Consider the following 24022-nt stretch of genomic DNA (forward strand, 5'->3'; position numbering starts at 1 on the left):
CGTTTCGATAGTAATCTTTTTCCGAACAAAGATGAAGAGTATGCAACGCGGTGAAGTGCATTTTTGCCCTTCTAAGAATCATTGGGAACCTTATACAATGATGTCACGACACTTCAGTGAGACTTATTGATATGTATCAGTTGAGACATTGACTAGAGACGCTGCACACTCTTCATCTTCGTTCGGAAGAAGATTACGATCGAAACGGTTGAACATTCCAGAGGTCATTGTTAACATCTCATCCATTTACTTATTTTTGTACTTACCTTGTGAAATGTTAATCGTGTGTATTTTCACACTCTGGATGATCACACTGTCACTTTAATTACTTAAACTATTTTTGCAAGCGCAGTACGCATACAGGTTTCTGGGTTTTTTGGATCATTTTTTGGACTTGCTTTAATACTGTTACCAGGGGTCATTTCGTAGAAAAAGAGGTGCAGCTCATTAGCATAACTCATTAGCATAACTTATTTGCATATGCCACGCCCCCTGACATCACCGGAAGTGTGTCAGAAGGCAACACCCATCTCTCAGGCTCCACTGGACTGTTTTGGATTGCTAGCTGTCGGGGGGGGGGACGTGCAGATCTGTCCTCGCAGAGGAGGGAGAGCTTGGGCCTGAATAAAACTTGGTCTTAAAGGTGCCACTGGACTGTTTTGGATTCCTAGCTATTGGGGGGGGGACACGTGCAGATCTGTCCTTGCAGAGGAGGGAGAGCTTGTACCCGAATAAAACAAGATCTTAAATGTGCCACTGTTTTGGGCCGGGGGGGGGGGGCTCTGCAACTTACCTGGCTGCTTCTTGCTCTGACTGAGGGCTGCTGGGAGCAGGGGGTGGGGCTTGTTGCATGTGCCCGCCCCCTGGGCTCTTTACTGCCAGAGCTCCGCTCCTGTGCGCTCCTGCAGGAAATGACCCCTGACTGTTACCATCCTCTCAACACAAAGCTGAAGTGGTGCCACTGATCTGCAGCATCCTTTCGGTTGACAAAAACTCACAACCATTTTACATTTGGAAAGACAATCAATACAGGGTGCACAGACTGACCATAAAAACATTTTATTGAGTATTTAAAAGTTTTTTTTTGGGGGGGGGTAGCTTAGGGCTAATTCTAAACCATGAAGAGCATCGGTATGCCTTAACAGTGGCTTCCTTCAAGGTTTAATTTTTTTCCTTTTTTTTTTTTGGATTTTAAAACAACCAGTAACAAAATTTGCGATAAGACCTTAGGGGAAGGGGAAGGGGTGTAAAGAGATGGCAAATTTGAGTAGACATTATTGGGGAAAGAGGAAAATCTTGTTTGGGAATGCAGACCAAGTTCTTGGCACTCAGTTTAAACAAAAACAAAAAAAGGGGGGGGAGGTCCCCAGTAAACAGATAAGAATCTGAAAGAGGAAAAATAAAAAAGATAGTGTAGTGCAGGTTTTGCCACTGTGTTGACACACACACACACACCGTCCCCCCCCCCAGGGTGCACCCCATCTTGTGTCGTTTTGCGTGCAGAAGTGTCACTAGTGTTAAAAGCAAACCTTCAGTCCTTTTGTTACAAAGTGCAGCGAGGATGGACCGAGATGTCCCAAACAGTCATGAAAAAGTGAAAAATTAAAAACAAAAAGGCCGCTTGGCACTGCTTCTGTCACTGCCGACCCCCAGCCGGAGATTAAATGTGTCGCCTTCCAAAATTCATGATCAACAGTTACTCCCTTCCCTGCCTTTGCAAAACCAACAGTTCCGGGTTTGTTTGTTTGTTAAAAAAATAATAAATAGTGTGTATATCTCATGCTGCAAAAAAGAGGGTGGGGAAATTAATAAAAAGTCACAGAGCTATATATGCTTATTCCCTCCTATCAACAAGACACTAGGTATATCCTCCGTAGACCCTCCCCCCCACTCCCCTTCCCCTGCCTTCCCGAATGCACAAGCACAACCTACCAGAGTCCAGTCTTACAGAAGCCCTTGTTTCAAAAGGAACGGGAGCTGCACAAGGAAGAGGCTTGTGGCCCTCTCCCGTTCGCTTGGTGGGCGGGGCTTGTGCAAGAAACGTCCCTTGGTGGGTTGCTCCCCAAAGGAGGGTCAGATCCCAACCAACGCTGTGCAACTGCAGTATAAATGGATTCTGCTCCAGTACGGTCCCCAGCATGCAGCGAGGAGCAGCCAGCTAGTTGTCAAGGCCTCTGGATCTTCAGGACCTGGTCCCTGCTTGTTCCTTTTTGGTCCGTCTCCTAAAAGCCTCCTCCGCTTCTCTGTACAGGTCTCTAGTCTGGCCCCACTCTGGTCGATAAGAGTCGTGCAGTCCGCTTCCAGAGCGTCCCGAGTTCACTGGAGCTTCGTGCCCAGCTTACGCTGTCGGTTCCTGCAAGGCCCAGGATGGGGGGCGGGGAAGAGGAGAGAAGACGTCTTAAATATCTTCGGGTGTTTTTGCTGCCCTGCCTAGCTCTCATAAGAACATAAGAGAAGCCAATGTTGGATCAGGCCAGTGGCCCATCTAGTCCAACACTCTGTCACACAGTGGCCAAAAATACCAGGAGCCATCAGGAGGTCCAGCAGTGGGGCCAGGACACTAGAAGCCCTCCCACTGTTCCCCGCCCCCCCCCCAAAGCACCAAGAATACAGAGCATCACCTGCCCCAGCGTGAGAGTTCCTATCTATACCTTGTGGCTAATAGCCACTGATGGACCTCTGCTCCATATGTTTATCCAGTTCCCTCTTGAAGCTGTCCATGCTTGTAGCCGCCACCACCTCCTGTGGCAGTGAATTTCATATGTTCATCACTCTTTGGGTGAAGAAGTATTTCCTTTTATATGTTCTAACCCGACCGCTCAGCAATTTCATGGAGTGCCCACGAGTTCTTGTATTGTGGAAAAGGGAGAACAGTACTTCTTTCTCGACCTGCTCTATCCCATGCATAATCTTATAAACCTCAATCATGTCACCCCTCAGTCGTCATTTCTCCAAGCTAAAGAGCCCCAAGCGCTTTAACCTTTCCTCATAGGGAAAGTGTTCCAACCCTTTTATCATTCTAGTTGCCCTTTTCTGCACTTTTTCCAATGCTATAATATCCTTTCTGAGGTGTGGTGACCAGAACTGTACACAGTACTCCAAATGAGGACGTAACCATCGATTTATACAGGGGCATGATGATACTGGCTGATTTGTTTTCAGTTCCCTTCCTAATAATCCCCAGCATAGTGTTGGCCTTTTTTATTGCAGTTGCACAGTGTCTTGACATTTTCATTGAGTTATCTACTACGACTGCAAGATCTCTCTTCTGGTCAGTCTCCGCCAGTCCACACCCCATCAATGTGTATTTATAGTCCCTCGCCAGAGCTTGGGGGTCAAGTTGGAGTACAACAGGGTGGCCTCGGGCGAGCCTCAGGACAACCCTCTAAGGCAGGGGGATGCTTCAAGGTCTGTTCTGGGCCTGGCACGTGACGCTGGCATTCAGCCCCCCGCCCAGCTTCGCATTGGTTTGGGAGGCACGCTTAAAACAGAATTGCTCACTTTGATCGAAGGCTCTACAGTCCCAGTCTGAAGATGGAAGACTGCTAAGCAGTGTTCCCTCTAAGGTGAGCTAGTCTGACCTTAGATGCTTCCCTGTCTATGGAGGCACAGGTCACCAATACTGCCAGACTGGCATTTTACTGTCCGTGCCAGGCACGGCTGCTGGCCCCTTTCCTGTTGTGCCCCGACCTGGCCACGGTAATCCATGCAACTGTCACCTCCAGAATGGACTACTGTAACTCACTCTACGCTGGCCTGCCCTTGAGACTGACCCAGAAGCTCCGACTGGTCCAGAATGTGGCGGCACGAGTCCTGGCGAGAACGCCATGGACAGCACATATACAACCCGTGCTGCACCAGCTACAACTGGTTACCGGTGGAATACTGAGTCAGGCTCAAGGTATTAGTGTTGAATTTCAAGGCCTTGAGCGGTCAGGGACCCACGTACCTTCAGGACCGCCTCCTCTAATACGTCCCTAGAAGAACGCTGTGATCAGCTGATAACAACTTACTGGTGATCCCTGGCCCTAGGGAGGTCTGGCTGTCCGCGACTAGGACCGGGGCCTTTTCGGTTCTGGCCCCGACCTGGCGGAACTCTCTGCCGAACAACATCAGGGCCCTGCGGGATCTGATGCAATTCCGCAGGGCCTGTAGGGCAGAGACGTTCCGCCAGGCTTTTGGCTGAGGGCAGCAGCGGTTAAGACCGGCACCCTCCTTTTCTTCCCATGGCCCCCACATCCTCCTTCCTGCCCTGCTGCACAGAGAGCACTGCAGCCGGCAAAAGAGGTTGATCGCCACCTGAATCGGTTGTTTTATTAGTGCATTGTGATAATTTTATTATGCTGACTGTATTTTATCTCTTTTTAAGGTTGTAATCACCCAGGGAGCTGCGGTGGCTCAAGTGGTTAAGACGCTGAACTGCAGGCTGTGGAAGATCGGTAGTTCAGCAGTTCGAGACCCGAGTGTGCCTCAAGACGGAGTGAGCTCCCGTCTCTCATTCCAGCTCCTGCCAACCTAGCAATTCGAAAGCAAGAAATTGCAAGAAGAAAAATAGGTACCACTTCGGTGGGAAGGGAACAGCGTTCCGTGCACCTTGGTGTTTAGTCATGCCGGCCACATGACCACGGAAACGTCTTTGGACAGCGCTGGCTCTTCGGCTTGGAAACAGAGATGAGCACCGCAACCCTAGAGTCGGATTCAACTGGCTTTCGAGTAAGGGATATCTTTACCTTTACCTGTAAATCACCCAGAGCCCACTTGTGGAGCTGGGCGATTCATAAATTTAATAAACAAACAAACAAATAAATAATAACTTTACACAGACTCCAACCAAGTCCCTGTCATTGAGTTCCATAGTGCGGGGAGGGGATGACGTATTTCTGGCGCATCGGGTGCTTGTACTGTTTGTAGGAGAGCTCTCGGCCCAATCCTCACCTTGCTTCTGCTCTGGTGACTGTGTATTCGAACCATAGGATATTTGGGATGAGGCTGGTATCTCGGATTAAGAAGAACTCTGATATCGGCCTGGAAGAGCCACGGTTTTAGCAGCAAGAGGAGGACGGGTAGGTGGGGGGGGAGAGAAAGAGAGAGACAGGAAAGACAAAGTTACGTGTATGTTTCCTAGAGCCTAGAACTCATTACTATGCATTGACCCATTTTTTTTACTTGTAAGGAATTGACACAAGGGCCCTGACAAAATACAGCCCAGCAAACACTCACTATGCTCAAAAGGGCTGGAGGGAGGCTGGTCCAACCCCTTGCTTTATCTGACATAGGGAGCTCTTTTTGTAGCAGGAACTCCTTTGCATATGAGGCGACACACCCCTAATGTAGCCAATCCTCCAAGAGCTTACAGAGCTCTTCTTACAGGGGCTACTGTAAGCTCTTGGAGGACTGGCTACATTAGGGGTGTGTCACCTCATATGCAAAGGAGTTCCTGCTACAAAAAGAGCCCTGCCGGGCGGCTGACATAGTAGACTAACTGTAAGTTTTTTTTAATTTGTAACATCTGGATTTTAAAATTGTATCATGATGATCATGCTGTATATTTAACTGTTGGGAGCTGCCCTGAGCCCTGCTTGGTGGGGAAAGGGGTGGGATCTCAGCTGAATAAATGAATGAAATGAAATAAATATAAGGCAGCTTCTTATGTTCTAGCAGAGACCCAATCCGCCTGGATGTAAGAATGGCCACCCACAAGCCCAGCCTGGTGTTAACACTTCTATTGTTATCTCCGTGATCATCTCAAATGTTCATCTCATCAAAATTCTGCTTAAATAAACAGAGTGATCTTTGTTTCAAATTCTGCCGTCCCGCAGCTATGAGATGGACAGACTATAAATTCAGGTCATTGCCGACAAGCAATCGGGGGGAGGTGGCCCGGGGGGAGGGGGAGCCATGGTTTGGGAAGGGGCCCATAACAACCGCTAGGGGGCCAGGCCCCATGGTAGCTACGGGCCTGCCTCTGGTCCACACAGTTCCGTACTGCCTGTTCCGACTGGGAGTGGCTCTCCAGGGCCTTCGGCAGAGGAGTACCTTCCCCAAAGCCGGCCTCTTGAGATTCTTTTAACTGGAGGTGCCGGGGCCTGAACCTGGGACTTTCCACATACAAAACAGATCCTCTACCACTGAGTGATGGCCCACGCCTGCCTTCTGTACACATAGTGTGCCAGGCCACTGGACTCACTAGAGAAGAAAAGCAGTATGATTTATTTTAAAGGAATAGTGTCTACACTGATTGATCAAGATGGGCGGCCATGTTAGTCTGTCTGTAGCAGTAGAAAAGAGCAAGAGTCCAGGAGCACCTTAAGGACTAGCAATATTTGTGGCAGGGGAGGAACTTTCGTGAGTCACCGCTCACTCGTTTAGGTACAGCTAGAATGTGAGTCCATCTGTCCTATATATTGGAAAGTGGAGTGATTTCAGATGCCGAATGCTATGAGCAGGCAAATGACAATAACAACTGATAATGAAGCTCAGGACCAGGGGTCATTTCCTGCGGGAGCACACAGGAGCAAAGCTCCAGCAGTAAAGAGCCCAGTGGGCGGGAACATGCAACAAGCCCCACCCCCTGCTCCTTCTCTCCTTCTTTCCTTCCTTCTTTCCTTCCTTTTTTCCTTCTTTCTTTCCCTCCTCCATTCCTTCTCTCCCTCCTTCTTTCCATCTCTCCCCCCCCCCACAGATCTGTGTGAGGGCAGATCTGTGTGTGTCCCCCCCAGCTAGCAATATAAAACAGTCCAGTGGCACCTTTAAGACCACGTTTTATGCAGGTACAAACTCTCCCTCCTCTGCAAGGGCAGATCTGCACGTCGTCCCCCCCACAAGCTAGCAATCCAAAACCATCCAGTGGAGCCTGAGTGGTGGGTGTTGCCTTCTGACACACTTCCGGTGATGTCAGGGGGTGTGGCACATGCAAATAAGTTATGCTAATGAGCTCCTGCACCATTTTTTCTACAAAATGACCCCTGCTCAGGACAATGCATCCACCTGGACTGAACCGAGACCTAGGTTTCCTGTCTTATTACCAATGCTCATTTCTCCACACCTACTACCCCCTCTGTATAGCACACCTAATCCAATCACGCCTGCTATTGTCATTTACTTGCTATTGCCATTGTCTGCTAATGTCATTTGGCATCTACTAATATCATTTGACACAAGAGTACATGCTCTACAGCCAGCATTCTGATTTTCCATGGGCCATGTCTCCCCCCCCCATCCCCAGCATGCTACTTTTTCCATATGCACCAATTTGTTTTTTCTAAAGGAGCAGAATTCACATCTGCAGCCTACATACACCCTTGGCAACATGGTCACAAGGAAAGCTTCACCCCTCAATTTACCTGAATGTGCAGATTGGCCCTAATGTAGGAAAAGCCCAAGGGTGTGTGTGTGAGGACTTACCATGCAGCTATCCGTGGGAACAGCGGCGTTAAGATCTCCTGTGTGAAGACAAACCACACGACAGCCATGATGCTTCCCACGACCCCTCCATATGCGACTTGGCTCCAGGTGTGGTACATCAGGTAGACTCTGTGTGGCCAAGACAGGAGAAGAGCGATCAAGGAGAGATTACACCATGGTCACATGAACACCTAATCAGACCCTGGGTCCACCCAAGTCAATCTTCTCTACTCAGACTGGCAGTGGCTCTTCAGTGGCTCGGGCAGAGGTCCTTCACGTCACCTGCTGCCGGGTCCTCTAACTGGAGATGTCCCTCCCTCCCTCGATGACAGAGGGAAGTCTTCTGTGCCGGCAGCCAGCCTCCCCATTTCTCAAGCGCACAGCCAGGCAGCCCACCCACAGACCTGCTCAGCTTCAAGGGCCACTGCTTTGTCTGCCAGCGTGTCTTTTGAACGATTCCCAAGGGGGGAAATGAACAGAGAACACTCAGAGGCCCCTCTATCCTCTACGGGAAGATCCTTTCCATTCCAAGAACTGACCCCGTAGCCTTCTGCACGCCAAGCACAAGCTCTTCTAAGGAGTCCTGGCCAACAGCCGCTGAAGTCTCCCCAACCACATTGTTGGAGTTGCTCACAATGATCCCCACGTTACAGTTGGGGGTCACCCAATGAAAGCTACTAGTCGGGCATTCTAGGCGGAATTTGTCGCCAGAAGATGCGGTGGCGGCTGCCGGGTCAAATGGGTTTGAAAGGCAATTCAAGGCAGGATGGATGGAGTCAGGTGTTCAGATTTTTATGCCCTGCTTTTCTCCCCAACAGGCACCCCAAAGCTGCTCGCACCATTCCCCTCTCCATTTGGTCCTCACAACAACCCTGTGAGGCAGATCAGTCTAAGAGAATGACTGGCCCAAGGCCACCCAGCTTCTGTTGTGGAGGAGGGAGTCAAACTTCAGTCTTCCCAGTCCGGACCTCACACCATGCTGATTATCAATGGCTACCGGCTGTGATGGCCAAATGGAGCTTCCATGTTCAGAGGCAGAGTGTGCTCATGCCCACTGGAATCTGTATCCCGAAGGTGCTGGTGAGAAACAAAGACTCCCCACCTGCTGTATGAGACGAGGAAGGCCACTGTTAGGAGGAAGAGGGACAGCACGTGTCTCCACAACAAGTCCAGGAACCTGGCGTTGTTTGTTTGGTGCATTCTGGGAAACAAAGAGATTGAACTGGAATGGCAGAAGCACTCGCCAAGCAAGGAAATCAGCATCCCATCCTGTCTAGTTTAAGCCTAACCCCACCCCCGACGCAGCCTGCTATTAACTTCCAACTCCCACCCATGGGGACCAGAGGGTGGGTAGCAACAGTTAGCTTCCACTCCACCACGCCTGGCCACAGGTCAGCTGAGAGCTCTCCGCCCCACGGAATGTTCGGCACTGAGTTCTGAGCCATTCGAATTAGATTTCAGACTCCCGGGAGCAGTTCTGCGGAACCAATTTATTTATTCTTTGCTGAGAAGCAAGACCGAAAAACCCACAACAACCAGTGTCTAGATATTATGCAACACAGACGTGATTGCCTAGTTTTACAGCTCCTTGTGCAATACCTTTTTGAGGTGTACACTTAAAAGACACCGACAGCATACAGCGCAACACGCGGAGCAAGAAGGCAGTGAATGCAGGAATCATACAATCACGCTGATCAAGGACATTTTCTCCCAACACGTTTAAAATGTTCTTGCCTCTTCCTTTATGTGGACTAGAAACCTGGCTTTTTAAAAAAACCAGCAATGCCTCTCAGCTTGATGGATCCCACGACAGCTACCAGATTCAAGCTCTGGACCTCCTACCCCCACCAATTCACTTGGCACCAAGCTCACGAGGTTTCGGGGGCCAGATAAGGCCTTTTGAAAAAAATTCTCGTTGTCCCTCTGTTGATTTTGTTCCACTTCCCCCATGCTACTATTATTTACTTTTGCTGCTATTTTATTATTTGACCTATTTTATTGTGCTCTGCTTTTATTACAAAATGTTGTTTTATAGTCTGCTGTAGCTTGGTGGCTCTTTATGCTGATCTTTATTGGTTTTACCGGTTGGTTTTTAAGCCACTGTAGAATTTTTTTTAGGCAAAGGGGAGCACAACTATCAATATGTTGATAGAGCAGAGGTCCATCAGTGGCTATTAGCCACAAGGTATAGATAGGGACTCTGGGGCAAGTGATACTCTGTCATCTTGGTGCTTGGGGGGGGGTCAACAGTGGGAGGGCTTCTGATGTCCTGGCCCCACTGGTGGACCTCCTGATGGCACCTGGTATTTCTGGCCACTGTGTGATACAGAGTGTTGGACTGGATGGGCCTTTGGCCTGATGCAACATTGGCGTCTCTTATGCTCTTATGTTAAATCAACATTCACAGGAGACGTGGGCCGGAGACCTGGCTTCAGCCAGTGGCACGCAGAACGTCAGGATACCCAAAGGGAAAGTCAATGAAGTCTGACCTCTCAATCCAAGCCTTAGACCACCCACAGAAGATAGATGTGAATGGAACACAATTCTAGCCCCTTTGACTGGCAGGGCAATGAAAGCTGAAAAACCACTCCTTGCCAAAGAGCCGTTATTGCAGGACTGCCTGGGGTTTTTGCAATCAAGTCGCAGCCAACTTGACAGCAACCCTGTTGGGTTTTCAAGGGAAGAGACACACAGAGGTGGTGTCTGCCATCGCCTGCCTCTGCATAGCATCCCCGGACTTCCTTGGTGGTCTCACATCCAAGCACTAACCAGGGCCGACCCTGCTTAGCTTCCAAGATCTAATGAGACCGGGCTAGCCTGGGCCATCCAGGTCAGGTCAGGATTGCCTGTAGGATGTGTTAAAAGGCCGTGAAACAGAAGGGAGCTATTCCCATCAGGGGTCATTTCCTGCGGGAGCCCACAGGAGCGGAGCTCCGGCAGTAAGGAGCCCAGGAGGCGGGCACATGCAACAAGCCCCACCCCCTGCTCCCAGCAGCCCTCAGTCGGGCCACGAGGAGCAAGAAGGTAAGTTGCAGAGCCCCCCCCGGCCTGCCTTCAGGTACAAGCTCTCCCTCCTCTGTGAGGGCAGATTTGTGCATCCCCCCATAGCTAGCAATCCAAAAGAGTCCAGTAGCACCTTTGAGACCAAGGTTTACTCAGGTACAAGCTCTCCCTCCTTTGCGAGGACAGATCTGCTCGTACCCCCCCCCCCCAATAGCTGGCAATCCAAAACAGTCCAGTGGACACTGCGCGGTGGGTGTTGCCTTCTGACACACTTCCAGTGATGTCAGGGGGTGTGGCAATAGCAAATAAGTTATGCTAATGAGTTATGCTAATGAGCTCCTGCACCTCTTTTTCTACTAAATGACCCCTGATTCCCACCATGACTGAATAAAGAAAGATGGCTTAAATTCTCCGGGCACTGACAGAAAAGGGAAGGAGACACAAAAGAGATGAGGAAAGCCATGGAAGGAAAGGGAGTGGTCCAGGGCCAAGCAAAATCCTGCCATCTCACTGGCGCTGTAATTGCCACCTCGCCTTCCTCTGGGGTACTAGCCGACAGTATTCAGGTTACTTTCTGCCTGCCAGCCCCAGAACTAGCGACTTTTTCTCTCTCTGCATCAGCTTCCGTGGACAGCAGTGTCAGACTGAGAGACTGGAAGTTGCAGGGGCTCACCAGGAACCATGAGCTCTCCAGACCATACCGTAATGCAACACTGCTGAATCCTTGGGCTCTGCAAACAGCTTCCTGCTCACCCCCTACCCACCCCCGTCCTGAACCTCAGCAGTCCAGCGTTACAGCAGAATTCCCCAGTAGGACTGATCGATGAGCCCTGAAGCTGCGTGAGCTCGACTTCTCCTTTCTGTGTGGCACAGAAAGGCGAGCGAACGAGGAGTTTCGGCTGAGAAAGGCAGAGAAGCTTTAGCCTCCGCTTAAGAGTTCTGGAGGACAGGACAGGGGATCAGAGGAAGTGCTTTTCTTTCTATCCTAATTAATCCTCCAGCCAGGACTCTTTTTAGCTTCAGAGTGGTCTCTCGAAAAGCTTACTGTATCCTAGACTGGTCACGTTGGTGGTGGGAGGGGATTAGAGCCAGTCTTAGCCTCCTGCCAAGATATTATAAACTGAGAGGGGCCCAATGAGGCCCAATTATATCGTGGGCAGTTGTGAATTCGTTGCCATTCTCTTATTGTATGGTATGGGTATTTGAACATGATCCCTTACAGTAAAAGCCTTTAGTTTAGTTTCACTTTTCAGTTGCTTTGTGGATTGCTGCCTGGTTACGGCCGAGCAGTGCCCAGACCGGGCCTGGCTTATGTTCCAATACAGTTCTGTTCTGTTTTGATGCCAGGTGCTGTGGAGTTCTTACAAGGCCCTGTTCCCTCCCCCAGTTCCCCTCCCCCAATTTAACTGACGCTGACCTATCCTCAAACATTTGGTGACTTCCCGGAAATGGATAAATTGACCTTGATGCTAAAAGGGCAAATGGAAGAAGACTTTGCTGGACTATGGACGTGGGTTGCCAGCCTCCAGGTGGGGCCTGGGGATCTCCCGCTTTCCCAACTGATCTCCAGCTGGCAGAGATCAGCTCCCCTGGAGAAAACGGCTGAAGGATGGACATTATAGCCTTGAACCATGCTGAGACCCCTCCCCAAATAGAGCTGCCAAGTCCTACCTTGGCTGCAGCGGGGGGAACCCCACCCCCAAAGTGTCGGGAGCACGGAGATGTGCCCGGCGTGATGACATCACCCGGAGGTGACATCATTGCATCGGGCATGTTGGGGGTGGGGCCAATGTTCCCTCTAAGCTGAGTGAGTGTGAGCTAGCTCACAGTTTTTTAGCTTCTGGCTCACACATTTTTAGGTGGCCCGATCCGGGCCGGCGGGGGTCCCCCCCCCCGGGGACCTGGTAACCCTATCCCCAAACCTCACCTCTCCTCAATCCACCCCCAAAGTCTCCAGGTATTTTCCAACCCAGACCTGGCAACCCTACTATGGACTCTATTCTATAATTGGGTAAGAGAGAAATATAAATATATGAACTTTTTAATAATATAATATTAAGAAGACTTGAATGAACTTTTAAATCTCGCAGCTTATCCTCTGGAATCGAACCTCCCCTGGAGTGGATGGGGCATGTGCAATATGGAGAGAGGGTTTTTCGTCATGCGAGATTCTTGGGCGTGTCCCATGTATAAACTGTTTTAAACTGTTTTATTGTATTTTATCGCACGTTGTGCCTTACGGTTGTAAGCCGCCCTGAGCCCGCATGCAGGGAGGGTGGGGTATAAGTGGAAATAAATAAATAAATAAATATCTGTATATAACGTGAAATCCCCCTTTTCCCTTCCTTACCCCTCTGGATTTTAAAACCTTAATAAAAATGTATTATAAAAACAAAAAATGGCGACTTCTCTGGGGAGTCGGGGAGCAATGAGCATGCTCCCTGGGACATTCCCCAAGATTCTCTCTCGGCTCTCACGTTACATCTTCCAGATGCCTGGGGATGCAGAAACGTCTCGGGGTGGTCCCATTCCATTGTCCTCCTGACAACCAAGGGACCACCAGGAGGCGAGACGTTTCACTAGCACGCTCACACAAGATCCTTCAGTCCCACACGTTCATGACCAAGGCTGCGCCACTCGTGCACATTTGCCAACAGTGATGGCCACGGGCGTAGGGCAGAGGGAGACTCATGAAGGGCCTGTCTATAGAGCGCTAATAGCCATGATGATTAAATGGAACTTGCAAGTTCAGAGACAGTAGACCTCTGAGTACCAGCTCATACGGGAGCCAAACGGTGTGTGGGTGTGGTGTTTACGTATGTTGCTTTATTTGCCAACAGTGATGGCCACGGGCGTACGGCAAAGGGAGACGAGGCGAACTCATGAAGGGCCTATCTATCGAGCGCTAACAGCCATGATGATTAAATGGAACTTGCATGTTCAGAGGCAGTAGACCTCTGAGTACCAGCTCATACGGGAGCCAAACGGTGTGTGGGTGTGGGTGTGGTGTTTACGTATGTTGCTTTAAGAGGACTTGTTGCCGGGGAAGGAGGTATATGAAAGCCAGGATGTAGGAGGCGGATATCGCATGCAGATGTGGAGAGGTGTTGTTTTAAGCTGGCTTGTCTTGTGGTCAATTAATGGGTCTTTACACTTGGAATGGAGGCTTTACTGAGTAAAACGTAACAGAGGGGAAATTCTGCGGCCTTCATGCCCTGCTTGTGGTCTTTCCAGAAGCATCTGGCTAGGGTGCGAAGTGCTGTCAAGTCACAGCTGACTTGTGGCGACCCCAGAGGGTCTTCAGTTTTCAAGGCCAGAGACGTTTCGGAGGTGGCTGGCCATTGCCTGCCTCTGCGTAGCAACCCTGGAATTCCTTGGCAAATACTAACTACTGCTTCGCTTCTGAGACCTGGCGAGATCAGGCTAACCCGGGCCGACCAGGTCAGGGCAGCTGGCTAGACACTGCAAGGAACAGGCAGACTAGGTGGCCCTTGGTCTGATTCTCTGCCTTCTATTTGGCACCAGAAGAGTTCCAAAGCCAGACGACCTTTGCAACCACACACCTGGTCCGGAGAGGAAGGAGCAACTGCAAAGCCAGCCCGCCTCACACCACAAAAAGATCAGACCTGCCACCAGGGGTCATTTCATAGAAAGAGGTGCAGGAGATCGTTAGCATAACTCGTTTGCATATGCCACACCCCTTGACATCACCGGAAGTGTGTCAGAAGGCAACAGCCACCGCTCAGGCTCCACTGGACTGTATTGGATTGCTAGGTATGGGGGGGGGGGAAATGCGCATATCTGCCCTCACAGAGGAGGGAGAGCTTGTACCTGAAGGTGTGTGGGGGGGCTCTGCAACTTACTTGCTTACTTCTTGCTCCTTGTGGCCTGACTGAGGGCTGCTGGGAGCAGGCGGCGGGGCTTGCTGCAAGTGCCCACCCCCTGGGCTCCTTACTGCCGGAGCTCTGCTCCTGTGCGCTCCCGCAGGAAATTACCCCTGGCCACACCCAAGGAGTGAAAAAATACACTTCCCAGCTCTTCCCTCCAAGAACGTGGCTGAATGCAAAAGTAAGATGCGTGCAGGAAGAGGAGGTATACTTTTCAAAACCACACAGCCTTTCATAGAAAAAACCCCCAGAGAACAGCACCAGTGGATAGCGTAAGGGGGGGGAGAGAAAAAGGATTTACCTTAAATAGAGGAAGAGAAAAGAGTACATGGAGAAAAACCACATAAACTGGGAGTGGCTGGAAGGCATTGCGTACTTCGAATGCACTGACGGATGGATTTCTGAGGAGGAGGGGAAGGAATACATCTGTTATCGGTTAACATGTTCATACACCCCAGGTTTTCCAAAAATGTTCAAAGCCAGCTTCGAAGATGAAGAAGGAACGAGGCAATCAAGCTACCACAAACGCACTGAAGAAGCCAGAAAAAACAGGGCAGCGGCTGCAAACTACTTGAAGCTCTGCCAGTAATAAATTAAACCAGGGGTCTCCAGTGTGGTGGCCCTGGGTGCCACGGTGCCAACTGACACCTTTCCTGCCACCCTGTTTTTAGAAAGTGGGCAGGGCTAGGTGGGGCTTTTGCCCAGCAAAGCCTCTGATTGGCTCTGCAAATTTTAGAAAACAGTGTTTGGCAGTGGCTACCTCCACAGCATAAGGATCTTCACTGTGTGACTGAAGGGAAACTGCGGCAGCCGTTTTTGCAGCTGCTCCCAGCACAGTGAGTCAGAGTTCAAAAGGTGCCCTCGGACTCAGAAAGGGGGGGGCCCCCTCCGAATTAAACACGGAACCAAAAGCAGAGGTGACTAAAAAGTCCTTGGGTGGCACCTGAATGCCAACAAGCAAGGGGCCAGATGGACTGCTGGAGGGAGGCTGTCCCTTAGAGGAGGGCAGGGAGCTGTTCCTGTTGGTAGCAGAGGACGGGACTCGCAATAAATTAAGGGCGGGGAGGTACCGGCTGGATCGTAGGAAAAACCTTTTTGACAGTCAGAGTTGTGCAACAGTGGAACCGGCTGCCTCGGGAGGAGGTGAGCTCCCCCTCTCTGCCAATCGTTACACTGGACAAATCCTTGTCAGGGATGCTCTAGGCTGATCCTGCATTGAGAAGTCCTTTTCTCCCTTTCTCACAAGACAAGAACTCGCGGGCCCTCCATGAAATTGCTGAGCGGTCGGGTTAGAACGGATAAAAGGAAGTACTTCTTCACCCAACGAGTGATGAACACATGGAATTCACTGCCACAGGAGGTGGTGGCGGCTACAAGCATGGACAGCTTCAAGAGGGACTTGGATAAGCATATGGAGCAGAGGTCCACCAGTGGCTATTAGCCACAAGGTATAGATAGGAACTCACAGGTTGGGGCAGGTGATGCACTGTCATCTTGGTGCTTGGGGGGGCAACAGTGGGAGGGCTTCTGGTGTCCTGGCCACACTGCTGGACCTCCTGATGGCACCTGGTATTTTTGGCCACTGTGTGACACAGAGTGTTGGACTGGATGGGCCTCTGGCCTGATCCAACATTGGCATCTCTGATGTTCTTACAAGAGGGAATTAGATAAGCATATGGAGCAGAGGTCCATCAGTGGCTATTAGCCACAAGGTATAGATAGGGGCTCTGGGGCAGGTGATGCTCTGTCTTCTTGGTGCTTGGGGGGGGTCAACAGTGGGAGGGCTTCTAATGTCCTGGCCCCACTGCTGGACCTCCTGATGGCACTGGTATTTTTGGCCACTGTGTGACACAGAGTGTTGGACTGGATGGGCCTTTGGCCTGATCCAACATGGGCTTCTCTTATGTTCTCTGATGCTCTTATGAGCAGGGGGTTGGACTGGAAGGCCTGGATGGCCCCTTCCAACTCTGTGATTCTATGATCCCCAAAGGCAGGGCAGGGAGAAGGGTCGCTGGTGGTGATCTGACTCAAGGGGCAGGTTCACACAGGAGACCATCTCAGACTGTTCAGGACTTTACAGGCTAAAATCAACACTGGGAACAGCAACTGGGAACTGACCAGAAGCCGACGAAGACCTCGCAAAATCGGTCTAGTGTGATTTCGGCACATCCCTGTTAGCGGCTCTCCTGCAGCATTCTCCATCAGCTGCAGCTTCCAAGTGAATGCGAAAGGCAGCCTCATACATACATACGTTACAGGCAGGGGACTCTAACAGGCACAAAGAGGGCCAAGAAGAATCACACGGTCCAACTTAGCCACCTCCTGTGGGTTCTCTTGCCATGGCACTTTGGGTTTAAAGGCCGAGAGGATGCCGACTCCACTTCCCGGCTAAACTCTGTCACCTGAAGGCAAATGGCCTCCTCTCCCCACCAAAGCAAAGACGATCCTCTTTGATTGCTGTGCCCTTTAGTTATATTGGCTATCTGAGCTGTGACATTACAGGCCTCTTTACTGCCCTGCAAACCTAGGAGAGTTTTGCTCGTTAAAATCAATCAAGGATGGCCAGGGTGGCCCGCTCGTCACTCCCAGCTGCACCTTTCCCTGCCGGCAATACTCTACCTGCACAAGGCCGGGTCTCCCGAACAATGTTCTTTATTAGCCAGTTCACGCCTTCGTTGAGAAGCAGGCCCCCCAAGAATGAGATCTGCAGAGAGGCAAAAGGGAGGAGGACAGTTAATGCAGGCAGATACAGGAGTGCCATTTAGAAGGAAATTATCAACGTGCATAGACTGCTCCAAATCAACAATCCAACCGGCACAGCACAAAAGAATACGACAATATTAAATTAAAATTCACAGAAAAGTCCCATTCTTTCCCTGAATGCTAGAACTCCCCCTCCCAAAAAACCCAGATAGGCATGACAACACTTCCAAAATGGGCTGGACTTGGGTGAGACGGCGAGGGGGGAAAGACTGCACAGGAGAGAATGGTTATGCAGCAGAGCACGGGCCTCGTGTCCTTATGAAGTCCCAGGTTCTGTCCCTGCCAGCTCCCCACGCAAAGGATTCTGCTCTTGAGAGAGCCTCAGGAGCCACCCCCAGTCTGGTTATGGATACTCAAGCACGGCTCCCTATCACTTGTCATCTGTCTGAAGCAAAAGTGGAAATGATCCCAGGGCAGGGGGAAAATCACATCTGCCTAGGAATTAGAATTTGCTTTCCCTTTAAACTGGCACCAGGGTGCCTTTGAAAAGACGTAAAATACATGCTATGGTATTTAATTACTACGGCAAGAATGATTTATGCTCAATGCTGGAAACAGGAGAAAATACCGGATAAATGGGAATGGGTACAAAAAGTCCTATATATGGCAGAAATGGATAAAATAACGAAAAAGCTGAACAATAAAGAAGATAAAGACTTTTTTTGAAGAGTGGAAAGATTTTAAAGAATACTTAGAAAGAAACTGGGACGTTAAAAACACGATATTGTATTTAGAAAATTATTAGAGTTGAAATGTAGAAATGTTTGAACTGTAAGAGAGATAGTTACCTTGAAATACAAAAATGTTTGGGGGCGGGGGGAAGCATTGCGGGAAGCCAACCAAAGGGGGGGAGGGAGGTAATGTGTGAAATGGATATGAAGAGGAAATGTTTTTAAATGTTGAACATGTACATCCAAAATAAAAATTTTGGGGGGGAAAAAAAAGAAAAAAAGAAAAGAAAAGACGTAAAGTACCTATTTCCAGCCTTGCAAACACACAACAGATGAGTAAAGGTGGAACTCCTGCAAACATATCCGAGACCAAACCCAAGCATCCTTCGGGGAGCACCGAAGAAGCTCTGCTGCATTAGGCTGGCCTTGGATTGCACAGGTTACATTAGCACAAAAACCGATTGGAAATGCCAATGAATCTTAGCTTCGTTCAATTGGGGGGGGGAGTATTTTTGTTTACTTGAGCTAATGGGATGGAGAGGTACATAAATTTTTAAAATCTATCAGTCAAAGAGAAGAGCAGAGATTGCCGCAATGCTGGCCACTTGCTTAGAAGACTTTAAAGGGGAATGAGACTGATTCCTGGGGGAAAGGACCCTCCGTGGCCATAAAGGCTACGTGTTCCATGTTCAAAGACAATACACTTTTGAGAACCACATGCTGGGTGGGCAAGAACATGGGGTGGCTTTGGCCTCCGTGTTTTGGCTTGTGGGCCTCTTGAATCACATGGCTGGTCACTGTGGGGGACCAGTGGCTTGGGCCAGCCACTCTCTTCTTACAATCTCAGGGGTCATTTCCTGCAGGAGCGCACAGGAGCGGAGCTCCGGCAGTAAAGAGCCCAGGGGGTGGGCACATGCAACAAGCCCCACCCCCTGCTCCCAGCAGCCCTCAGTCAGAGCAAGAAGCAGCCAGGTAAGCTGCAGAGCCCCCCCCCAAAAAACAGTCCAGTGGCATCTTTAAGACCAAGTTTTATTCAGGTACAAGCTCTCCCTCCTCTGTGAGGACAGATCTGCACGTTCCTCCCCCCCCCCCCAATAGCTAGCAATCCAAAACAGTCCAGTGGAGCCTGAGCGGTGGGTGTTGCCTTTTGACACACTTCCGGTGAGGTCAGAGGGTGTGGCATATGCAAATAAGTTATGCTAATGAGTTCCTGCACCTCTTTTTCTACGAAATGACCCCTGTACAATCTTATTTTGAATGGTCTCTGAGTCCACAAAAGCTTGGGTTAAAATGAGAGCGCCGTGGGAATCTTTGCCGTTTTTACTGCAACAGCACAATGTGGCTATGCTTAACTCCGTGGCAACAGGGAGGTGAGAGAACAGAAGGATAAGGGCTACCAGCGGAAGAGACAAATGCCAAAATCCTCACCGGGGTGGGGGGTGGGGACTCACCGTGTGAAGCTCCCTCTTGAAAACGATGAGCGTGACAAAGCCAACGATGATGAAAATGGGGCCAAGGCTCACGTACGCAAGAAGACGGCCGGTGAGGTCACCTGGGGTGGGAGACAAAAAGATCAAGCTGGGACCGGTGCACAGTTCCACTTCCCGTAACGACCGTCACACCGTGCATCCTTTATGTATAGTACTCCTAAGATGTACCAAGGCCACGAAGCTTAGTTGGACAGAAAAAGAGAAGGATTGGATGCACGGGTCCTGACCTGGATGGCCCAGACTAGCCCGCTGGATCTCGGAAGCTCGGGGTTGCTGTGCAGAAGCAGGCAATGGCAAACCACCTCTGCTCGTCTCTTGTCTCGAAAATCCTATAAGGGGTCGCCATGAGTTGGTTGCGACTTGAGGGCCCTTTCCACCACCAGATGCACAGTCAGCAATTAGTTGATACGAAGGATCATGCGTTGGATTGAGCAATGGCGGAAGAGCTACCCACACCGTCTCAGCCCACCAACACTCCTCGTATCTTGCCTGCAATGGACTCTCTCACTCTCTCCTCCCCATAAACAGAACCTCAAAATGCAGCGGGAGCATACCCCAGGTCACCAGATGCTCAGGGGACATCTACCTCCCATTATGCTCAGCTTATGAGTTTTCCAAGGCAGCTGATTTACTGCTGTTGGAAACAAAGTGCTGGACGAGACAGATCCTTGGTCTGCTCCAGCTAGGAAGTTCTTATGTTTGGGCTGCATCATGGCTTACAGGAGAACCACACTTATCTATATGCAAAACAGACAGAGTGCCCTCCCCCCAGCCATCACATGATGGACCCTTGGCCACTCATAGACCCCACACGGAATCTGACATGGTAAAGAAACAAGAGGACCTGTAAGAGGAACTGAGTGCCTACATCTTTCAGGCAGGAGATACGTACGGCACGGGACTGCCAGTGAAAAGTGGCATCCCCTTGCAAGTAGTAAGTACTCTCCCGGGAGGCGATAATGAGGGAGTGGGCTCATGATAAGGCCGTGTTCCAACCCAGGGTTAGGGGCAGGGCAAAGGCAGACAGCCCTCAAGACATAAGGATGCCATTTTCGGTGGCAACCCTGCACCACCCATATTGGAGAGTTCTGGCCTTGACCAGCTTGAAGAAACTGGTCTCAAGGAGGGGCTCTTGCAGGTGTCGGGGGAAATGAGCAGATGGTGCAGAGAAGCATCCGACGCAGAGCTACGAGGCTCTTGAGCCAGACTTACTTTGTGAACTGGGGGGGCTGAAGGAGAGAAAGAAAGAGACCGTGCCTCCCGGCATCCTCTCGGCACCAAAAGAAAATGTGAGGTTTACCACAGCAGTGAAGCCTGAATGCGAAACTGTAGCCGAAGCATGAATGGGAACCCAGACCACATCCTTCTCACCCAGACACACCAGCCACCTCCACCACCGCCATTTCCTTCTGAGCCTCTGCTCAGGGCAGCCCTGTTCCTTGCAAGACCGCTCGCACAGGATACCCACCACTTCGACTGCACTGCCGTCTGGCTCCTGTGCTCAATGGAACACTAAAAGAAGCCCGGAAACAGTCCTTAGTCCTGCACTGCCTGCACAAGTCCAAAGGGGAACGTCACGGGCGCAACCTTTGTCTCAGCGGGGGAACATATGCAGCTGCCTTTGAGAACGAGTCAGACCTTTGGGCCCTGAGGCTTCCTACTGTCTGCTCTGGCCAGCAGGGACTCTCCGGGAGAGGGTCTTCACCAGCACTCGCTTGCCTGAGATCCTGTTGCCAAAGAGTGGCGAGCGATTTGGCTGCTGCATAGATTAGTTTGCTCCGGAGCCATCCTTCCTGAGCTAAGACAAAAATGGGTGAGCTGGAGGCTAAAAAAACTGTGAGCGAGCTCACACTAACTCAGATTAGAGGGAACAGTGCAATACTCCCTCTAAGCTGTGGAGTCTTGTGAGCAAAAAATCTACTTTGTGAGCTATGGGCATTAAAGTTGTGAGCGAGCGATTTGGCTGCTGCATAAATTTGTTTGCTCTGGAGCCCTCCTTCCCGAGCTAAGGCAAAAATGTGTGAGCCGGAGGCTAAAAAACTGTGAGCTAGCTCACACGAACTCAGCTTAGAGGGAACAGTGCCCCCCACCCCCACCTCCCTGGCCTCCCACCACGTTCAGCTGGGCAGAACAGACACAGAAGGAAAGTACCAGTCGACGGAGGCTGCCAAGCACCTCTCTGCCCCGTGACCACTCTGCCCACCCGTAGGTAATGTGCTTCCTTTCTCAGACTGAAAGCTTAACCACAGGGCTGCCGTCTTCTTTCGTTTTAGGTGCTCAGCTACCGTACGTGCTCTAAAATGAACTCAAATGAAACAACATGGGGGGGGGCACTTGTAGGGCCCACAGGAACATTAGCAGCTCTAGGACTGACATGTGTGAGCCTCAGAGAATTCCCACTTGCTGCGAGAACAGCACAAACAGAACAGAACCTTAGTGGAAAGCTAGCCATGGCACACACGGAAGCCGGTACCGATGGCCCTGCAGGAGGGACCAGGCACTTCAGCCAGGCAGAAATCCAGACTGCCACGACAAGACACAGCAGGTGACTCCACAGTCCAAAATCAGGCCCCGGTAACTTCTCCCAACACCTTTACCTGCAGATTATCCCACTGGTGCTTCCCAAACGTCTACAGGTCAAGAACTTTGCTTGGCAAAACGTATTCAGGCGTGCACATGTCTGAATCTTGAAATATGCAGAACGGAGCATCTGGAGATTTTATAAATAAGACCGGGGGGGGGGAACCCACCATTTTACTAAGCCTTAGTTGGATAGGGAAAGTGGAGCCTGCCCTGCCTTAAACACAGCCCTTAGGACTGGATTGAATTGAAGGTCGTTTTACAGCTACTAGACCAGAGGCTTCCAAACAGTATTCCTGGGATTCCCCAAAAGTCTATCTGTGTTATTGGAGACTCCAAGTGAAGGGCGGGGTATAAATCCAATCTCCTCTCTTCTTCTTCTTCATCAGTAACGGGGGTCCAGGAGCTCCAAAGTCATCCATTTACTTCATAACGTGCAACAGCAGGAAAACGTGGGGTGCACACGAGGGCCACGTGCATGGAGTCCATGCTCTCAGGCATTCCCGGGCCCTTGGCCCAAAGTGCAAGAATGCTATAGCTGACACGCTTGAGTTTCTTGATCTATTGGCGGGGAAGAGATCCTGAAGGATGTGATGTTAGAAGGTCTAGACCAGGATAGGCTGACTGGCAGCCCATAGCATGGATATGAGCCTCATGGTGGACCTAGCAGAGAACATTTCTACATGGCAAGAGAAAGACGTTCTATGCTTTAGCACTGCATCACTGATTTGGATTTGGTATATATGTCCATGCTTAAGCACAAGTGTGCCAAAATCTCAGCGCCTATGATCTCAGAGACTGGCATTCTCTGAGCCCAGGTGAAAATCTGGAGTCTGGGAACAATCAGTTCTGTAATCCTGTTGGCCAATGTTCCCTCTAATTCTGAGCGGAGCAGTTCATATCCTGAGCAGAATATAAGTGCTGTAAATCTTAAAATGGGCCATGGGCAGTGCAAGACCCTGTGTGGCTCCAGACTGCTGCTGAGTGGGGCTTCCTGAGTTAATGAGCGGCCGCTCATGAGCACAGCTTAGAGGGAACACTTTATTACAGACCTGACCATTCCCAGCTCCAGATCTTCACCTGGACTCAGAGGATGTGTGTGTATATATGTGTGTGTGTGTGTGTGTCTGAGATCATAAAAACGTCTGGCAAAAAGTCCTCTCTCAAATTCAAGATATAACGGGATATGTGATCCCATTTGCTCCAGAGATTCTCTTCCTTAATATCTGGCCTGACCTCTCCATTCCATCTATCCAATGAGGATTAATCTCAAGTCTCATTGTTGCAGCAAGAACATGTATAGCCTTAAACTAGAAATCTCATCTAGCTCCCACATTGCTTCGTCAAAGTTTGGGACCTCTTCATAATGGAGAAGATTATGGACCATATCAGATAAACAGAACTTTTCCCAAACAACCTCGCTTCTCTCAAAAATTGTTACCATTCATAGAGAATGTACTGGGTAATGACATACAACCACACAAAGTAATATACCTCAAATTTCTTCACATTTAACTCTCTATCTAACATCTACACAGTCTGGTCGTGTTGAAATATTTGACATCTCTAAGATTTGGAAATAGTATTGATTACGCTTTCTTCCAAACATCTACACATATAGAGTATAATTTAGCAATCTAACCATCCATCTCAATTTTGAATATTATATCACTCGCTTTGTGTTTGTATTTCAACAATATCACAAAGAAATGTCTTAGAACTTTGTATGTACAGTTGTGTTACTATCTCTTTGAACAAACTGATATTCCTTGCCCACCGTGAATAGTTCTTCTAAGGTCATAGTAATTAGTTTATCTGGTTATACCTCATACTCTCTTTGTAAAAGTTTATATATCAGTTGGTTGTGTACTTTATGGTGTTTGTATTATTCATTTATTTTAAAAAATAAAAATTTAGTGATAAAAGCTGAGACACCCTTGTCCACTAGACTATTTCTTCATCCTTGACCAAGGAACACCTCACATTTTCACAGCACTCAAAGAGGACAACAGATCGCTTGTACTTTGGGAAGAAAAGACACTCATAATTTTCAGCTAGTAGGAAAAACACACACACCTTAACAGCATTCGGGGTAGCAATAAGACAGATCTTTTTCTAAAATCCGTTGAATTTCAAGAGGGAAAACCTGCAGACCCTTGCAACGCGTCACCTCTGAATGGCTGGTTCCTCCCTGACCACCCCCCTGGTGAAAGATCCCCCCCCC

At 49.8% G+C, this 24022-nt stretch overlaps 1 protein-coding gene across 2 annotated transcripts in view; it reads right to left on the reverse strand.

Moving 5' to 3' along the window:
• Window positions 1-1752: 1752 nt before the first annotated feature.
• The window catches only part of DOLPP1 (dolichyldiphosphatase 1), a 31634-nt gene continuing 9364 nt past the window's right edge, over window positions 1753-24022 (reverse strand). Inside the window, exons 2-8 of one of the 2 annotated variants that reach the window (XM_015411407.1) lie at window positions 19180-19280; window positions 16914-16998; window positions 14596-14695; window positions 8507-8605; window positions 7405-7533; window positions 4936-5025; window positions 1753-2353 (exon numbers count right to left, since the gene is read on the reverse strand). In XM_015411407.1, coding sequence (XP_015266893.1) covers window positions 2317-2353; window positions 4936-5025; window positions 7405-7533; window positions 8507-8605; window positions 14596-14695; window positions 16914-16998; window positions 19180-19280 — 641 coding nt within the window. In that variant the 3' untranslated portion in view covers window positions 1753-2316. Of the gene's footprint in view, window positions 2354-4935; window positions 5026-7404; window positions 7534-8506; window positions 8606-14595; window positions 14721-16913; window positions 16999-19179; window positions 19281-24022 lie in introns of both variants that reach the window. The other variant, XM_015411406.1, reaches the window with a different exon arrangement.

Source organism: Gekko japonicus, unplaced genomic scaffold (genome assembly GCF_001447785.1).
Source record: "Gekko japonicus isolate JY-2015 unplaced genomic scaffold, Gekko_japonicus_V1.1 scaffold3008, whole genome shotgun sequence".
Lineage (NCBI taxonomy): Eukaryota > Metazoa > Chordata > Lepidosauria > Squamata > Gekkonidae > Gekko > Gekko japonicus.